At 40.3% G+C, this 7,027-nt stretch overlaps 1 protein-coding gene across 4 annotated transcripts in view; it reads right to left on the reverse strand.

The window, feature by feature from the left end:
* The window catches only part of vldlr (very low density lipoprotein receptor), a 42,599-nt gene extending 36,610 nt beyond the window's left edge, over positions 1-5,989 (reverse strand). For 2 of the 4 annotated variants that reach the window (XM_034210805.1, XM_034210801.1), the window contains exon 1: positions 5,575-5,988. In XM_034210805.1, coding sequence (XP_034066696.1) covers positions 5,575-5,641 — 67 coding nt within the window. In that variant the 5' untranslated portion in view covers positions 5,642-5,988. Of the gene's footprint in view, positions 1-5,574 lie in introns of all 4 variants that reach the window. The other 2 variants (XM_034210802.1, XM_034210803.1) reach the window with 2 other exon arrangements.
* Between the last annotated feature and the right edge of the window lie 1,038 nt (positions 5,990-7,027).

The raw sequence follows: 7,027 nt of genomic DNA on the forward strand, positions 1-7,027 counted from the left end.
GATCACAGCCTATTCGCCTGCATTTTCAAACCACCGTGAGCCAACACATAACCACTGACCTACAGACAGACTTGAACACTTGGTGATTGGAAAACACATTTTAGAGGGAAGAGCCATACGCATCTCACATGTCAGTTTTGTGTGTGATTAAGTGTCAGCAGCCATAGTTCACTGATCTACCCGGTTATGAAACAAGCACACATACAGATTCCTCAAACTAGAAGACTTCCTTGGAAAACTAACTTATTTCACAAGGTTTCATAAATGAGACAAACTGAATCTGACTAGACCAAGACATTTCCTAGGAAAAGAGGAAACCGACAAATGAGTCAAAAATAAGTTCTTCTTCTGCCTGCAGTGGGTTGATGAAAGACTTCACTGGCGTTTTTAAAAACAAATGCCAATGATACATTAGTGAATTTAAGTATAGTTGTGTAAACTGTTGAGCAGAGTATCCCACTGTTAGAGTTTGCTGCGCCTTGTCCAGCACTGTACAGAGATTTAGACTCTCCAGACACTGAGAACAATTTAAACATGGATCTTTGTGACATCCTAGTGTGCCTGTATTATTCAAATGACTGTAAATCCATATCAAAATCACCCAGTAACATTGCTGGGACCTTCTGCAGTATTTACTTCATTTCACTTTGAACCCAGACTCCAGTCGTGATGCATAAGCATAACAACCCTGAAACGTATTAGAAAAGTCAGAGGTAACACAACAGTCCTGACTCATCATCAGCCTGACCTACTGCTCTCTGCTGCTGACGAACATGTAATGCTGACGGAGGCAGAGCAGGAACTGCTGAGTCCTGTGTTGATCGAAAACAAACCACCAGCTCAACTCCATCAGTATCATAACACAGGACCAGCAGGGTTTCAGATGACACTCTGAACCGTCTACGAACTGGGGTCGGTCGCTTTAAAACATCGATGAAGACGTGGGGCTTGGCGGACAGTGCGGCATGCGGGTGCGGTGACCCTGAGCAGACCGCTGTCCATATAGTCACCATCTGCCCCTTATATAGACCACCCTCGGAAGCCAGCCTCTTCGACCTAGGACCAGAGATGCGGGCATGGCTACACGACACCGAGATGGACCTCTGACGTTACACGAGAGAAGAAGAGACAGTCAGCTTGTAAAACTTTGGATTTAATCCTGATCAAAATATAAATTAACAAGAAATCTGACCAGGCCTTCAACGCCATCTTTCAATACTTCACTTAGAGAGTATTGCTGGATGTGATCTCTTTATACATTTCTCAAACATAGAAACATTTTCCTTAAACTGCAAACTGATAAAAGTCTAATCGCTGATTCTTCTCTGAAACCCAGCAGTGTTGAAATGGCATTTCAACAGACAGACGTATAGGACTCTTAGAATATTAACAAACAGTTAAAATAATGTTTTTTAAACTAGTGGAATAAGCAGAGTTTACTGATAGTTGGCAAACTAAAGAAAAAAAGGTGTAGATTTAAAATGACTAATGATATGTTCGGTTACTGACATTTCCAAAAAAGCCAGTATGAAAACAAGATTAAGCTCCTCGAGTACAGATTAGCAGTTTTCTGAAATCATGGCCACCATTGGTTTACAAAAGGAAGCTTGAAAGTCATTAGACGGTATTATGAGTCACATTTAACATTCATTCTGAATAACTAATAATAACTGAATAAACATTTCATGTTTTTAAAGCTAGGATAGACGCTATACAATCAGAACATATTGGTGTCTGTAAATGCTACTAGTATACAAACTGTAGTATCATATAATGTCCTTTGTTTTCTGTCATGTTTGTATTAATGTTTGGAACTAATTGAAGCAGGTCACCATTGTAAAAGAGGTCTATGATCTCAATGGGTTTTATCTGTATAAATAAAGGTTTTGAATTGAATTGAAACTGTGCCAAAGTTACAATCATAATGTAGATTGAAAATCACAACCAATTCAAGACTCTCCTGCATTACCAATTAATGTGAAATGCAACGTCGGCACTTTGAGGGCACCCATCACCTCCGCTAACCAACATCCTCCTTGGGGACGCCCTGTACCAAACATACATCGGATATAACCTGCACACTTTGCAAAAGGGTCTACTGCAGAGTCAATCCAATATGATAGGTCCCGTGTTCAAATGGGCTGCTACACCACTGCGTTTAGTTTCTGTGCCATCCTGGTGTCTCTACAGAAGCATTGACTTGCTGTCTGGAAACTGCACACCCTGCACTTTGATCCAATCAGTACAATAACAGACTTCAATAGGAGCCTGAAGTCATTTAAACCTGTACGAGAGTATGCTCCCTTTTCCCTGCAGCGTCAGACTCAATTTCAGCTGACATTTAAAGTCTGAACACTAACACATAATAAAAAGAATTGAACGCTTTCCCCACTTTGTCTTGAACACACAACCGCTTCAATCCCCTCAAAATCCTTTGTGTGCCTAATCCGTTTGCGTTTGCATCCATCACTGCAAGAATAGTTCATGACGACAAAGAACAAATAACCTTAGATTTGAGAGAGTCAGAAAAAAGCAATATTTCTCCGTTGGCTAAACTGTAGAGTAAGTTTCTATTAATGAAGGGAAAAAAGGTTTTTAATACATGTTTGGCTTATTTTTCTCCAGTTGGTCAAACAGCAAACCCTACTCTCAGAAGAAGTGTTGTGATATAACACTTTTTACCCCCATTGTGATTTGAATTTTCCCAAAACTGCTTTTTATTTATCATTTTGACTCAAAAGACGATCAAAGAATCTTGAAATAAGATTGATGGTTTCCTGAAAGTAGAACTAAGTGCACCACCCAAGTCACTGCGTTGATAACATCTAAATACTTTACACCGGAGGAGGATTGGGTTTCTGACAACCCATTCCATTTAGAATATAATAAAATATATATACACCGAATAAACATCGGTTAAAAAATGCGAAATAATACATTTAAATATATATATGAACTAAAAGGTGTATTTTAACTTGAAGAGCCAATTATCTTGATACAGCTATTAACTGAAGGCGAGGGCTTAAAGGCAGATTATACCCATGGTGATTATTGTGGGATAACAGACTCAACAGGCGTGGAGCCGCAACGAGCCGCCTACCTCCCAAAATAGTAGATCATTGTGCGCTGTATAAACGCCGTCACACTGGAGGTCACGGTAATGCATTTCCCCCAGTAACAGAAATGGTTGCAGTGTACTCCCCCCTCCCTCTGTCCACCACTTCAAGAAACAAGCGCACCCCCACCCCCCTCATAAAGCTGAGGATCTGGGTCTAGCATGGTATCACAGTAACCGTGGAGGAAAAATAACATCCATTTTAAATCAGGCCAGTGAAGCTGCCGTGCTGTCGCTATCTCATAAGCCCTATTGTTCAAATAGCCTCACATTCTCATCTCAAGTGCAGCTGAACATTAGAAATATGTAGTGGGACAACACTACAGTGAGTGTGTGCACATTACATGCACTAGTTTTGATTCCATTTCTTTAAAAAAAGAAGTTATGTCGGGCTTTCTGGAGACTGAAACCTGTGCCAGATAAAAGCAGCTCTGCATTTATGAGCTGTTTTATAATTTAGCCAATGCGTGCAAACTACTGCTTAAGTGATTAGACACTGCATTAATACAATTACGTCATGTATGCAATGGATTCTATGTACTGTACCTCGGGCCAGAAAAAGCCTTTTACAAGATCAGCAATTACTTTAGTCCTGACCCAGTACTGCCATACATCACATATTTGAAAATGTATGTCCAACAACTCGGATACTGAGTCACTGAACAATCAAGGACATTAGTTACAGTTATAACAAACTCATTAGATTGCGTTTATCTTAATAGCAACCCATATGGTGGGAGCAAATGACAAAGGAGTAACAGTCATGATAATATTTGCCAAATAAACACCTATTAAATTGACTGTAAAGACAAACCATGTCTTTTTCACTAAGCAAAAAGTGTCCAAGTTATGTTAATCATTGCTGAAATAACTGGTTCATTTTGCAGTCAGGTCAGGCAATTCAAAATAAACAATTTATAATAGCTTTAGGTAACTGATAAATAAAATAAAAACATCTGCTCCAGATTATCACACAAAGGTTATCATCATTTAAAAAAGGCTTGGTAAAAAATAAAATCTCACAACCCAAGTTTCTTTAGGTTGCTTGCCTTGTTTAGAATACATCCATCTGTTTACATGTTTATTAATATTCAACATTACTTTTATTCCACTGTATTTAAAATGTTACATTGTTATTATTATTCTACTTTACATGTATATGGTTTACTGCACCATTTTTATTTGTTTGATGTCTTAAGCATATTGTATGTTGCACTGTTGGAGGACACTTAAGATGGCCAAAACTAGGCTATAGCTATAGTGCATACAGTATGACAGTCTGTGAATTCAATGTTCTTGTTCTACAACCAATGGCCTCAAATCCAACGACAAAGAGAAACTCAAACTTACATTTCCTGAAAACATTTATACATATCAAATCGTATGTGATATCAGTAGTTTCAGCTAATGCTGTACACTTTCCACCAGTATGTAATGACAACTTAAGCGTGGCACCTCTGCTCATAATTAGACCCTGATTGAAATCACATGTGCTCGATAATTGGCCAGTCACTCCTCAGCCTCGGTGCGCTCAGCTGCGTCTTCTCTTGTCGTTTTATCGCTCTATTTCAATTCACTGTAATCCCCTTTCTTCCCCCTGCCACCGCTCTCTGTGTCGGATTCCACTTCAGGAATAAATAAATAAATTATCCATCTCGCTGGGGGTGGTGACGGTAAAAGAGAATCCCACAGTGGAAGTGAAAGAGAAATCAGGACACGCACAGACGCCAACACAGTCAAGAAGCAGGGGTTTATTCGTGAGGGCTGCGTGTGTTAAAGGGGACGTTAATTGACCGCAGGGCTAATTGGCCCTAAATGAGAAGCGACAAGCAGTTGCTGTACAGCAGGCAACACAAACCACCCGGGCCCCTCCTTCCTCCTTTCCCTTTCATTACCAAAGATATTGAGCCAATACACTCAAGCTAGATGTAAATGCAAATACAGTCTTGAATTATACATGTCCAGCACAAAGAGCCGTAAATGCCTCACGGTCGACGCACATTTACGCTATTTAAAAAAAGGGGTTATTAGCTAAGGACAATATGGACTATCCCAAGGTGTAGCACGGTAATTCCTTCAAGCAGAAGACAAGACAGGTGTAGCTAAAGCTCGGTAATGTTAGCTAACCACACGGGATAGTGCGTATTTCCCCCAGATTCCATACACACTTGCAATAACACACGCCAAGCTAATGAATAACTAATTGGAAGAACACATCCCCTTTAAGTGCATTTAAAGCACACAGCAAGCAGAAAATACATTGTTTTGACCCCAAATGAACATAATTTTAAATGGTTTATTTGGTAAGAATAAGCAGCAAGGTGGACTAGCCCAAGGTGTAGCACGGTCATTTCTTCAAGACAGGTGTTCAGCTCGGTAATGTTAGCTAACCTCACAGGATACAGTGCGCCTTATTCCCAACAAAACCCCACTTAAAACCCACCGAGGACTCGACTTACCATGGACGTTCATGCAGTGCTGGAGACATGTTAGCAGCAGAAGGACTCCCGGTGTATAAGTGACCATTTCTCGCAGTGTACCGTAACCGTTGCTAGCTGAGCGCTCGCGGGCTGCCTCGATCCTTCTTGCTGGCTCGCGCTGGCCTGCTTCGTCTTTGATTCTGCCTGTCCACGCGCAAACTACACATACACACACGAGCGCTCCTACACAGTCACAGAGAGCAGAACAGACGGCCGCTCGAGCTGACACCACCGACCGATCAGCAGCACGCGCTGCTCACAACTGAAGTAAACGGATGCGTTCGAGGCGCACACCACGCGCCTTTTGATCTCGTCCTACAACCACGCGCAGCGGGGGCCGTTCGGGCTCCGGCTGAAATCCATTTCTTAAAGTGGACGGTAACGAGCAGCCCCGGTAACCGTTTCTGTTAGTGGTACTACACTGAGCAGGATTTTGATTCCCTCCTTCAGTATAGGCTGCGTCTTGGAACAATGTTAACCCTTCACTATCCGCATGAAATAATAACATTTAGCCAATAAATATGTTATGTATAATAATCAGATGGATGTAGGTAGGCTAATAATAATAACAATCATAATAATAACAGCAACAAAAACAATAATAATACTGATAATAAGGACATCAATACTATGAATAATACTTGTATGAACAGTAGTCTAAATACATATTCTTAGTATTATTATTATTTACATAATATCATCAGTTGCATGCAGTCTACATTTAAAAAGACAACAAATAAACAAAATACAATAATAATATTTAGTATGTTATTATAATGAATACTAATAATAATGAATAATAATTATATTTTGCAGACACACTCATTTGTTTTATGGTGGTTGGCTCAAATTGAAAATCAATACACTTTAACAAAATAGCAGCAATACAGTGTACTTTAGTGTTATTGCATTCTTACACTCCATTAGAGACAGGAGTTGTTTTGTATTAATACATCCAGTTATTTTCTGAAACGTGATAAACTGCAGGTGTGATGAGGAAAGTGTAAACAGGTGTACTGTATAGGTGAGGGGGGGGTCAGGTGCCTGGAGGGTTAGGGTTAGAGGACATCTAGTGGACGTTTCAAGGATGGCAGGTCAGTGGAGAGAGAAAACAGAAAGGTGTGTATCACAGAGATATCTTTAAACATATTCCAGAAAGGATCAGTGGCGACTTGTCATTAGGGGCAGGTACAGGCACAGCCCCACCTAGTGTCAGCAGAGAGTAATGAAAATAATAATTCCAAAAATATGCAAAAAATAGATATTTTAAAATATATTTTAAGATGTTTAGTCGTCTGATTCGTCTGTACATTGCTGTTTTAGTCTGTGTTCTTCCAATTAGAGTCCACAGTGTGCCTATTGAGCCGTGTTGAGCGATGTGGGGCAAGCCCCTCTCTCTGCTGTCAAAGTGAATGGGTGCTCTACACTGCAC

This window comes from Gymnodraco acuticeps, unplaced genomic scaffold, assembly GCF_902827175.1.
Source record: "Gymnodraco acuticeps unplaced genomic scaffold, fGymAcu1.1, whole genome shotgun sequence".
In the NCBI taxonomy this organism is placed as follows: Eukaryota; Metazoa; Chordata; class Actinopteri; order Perciformes; family Bathydraconidae; genus Gymnodraco; species Gymnodraco acuticeps.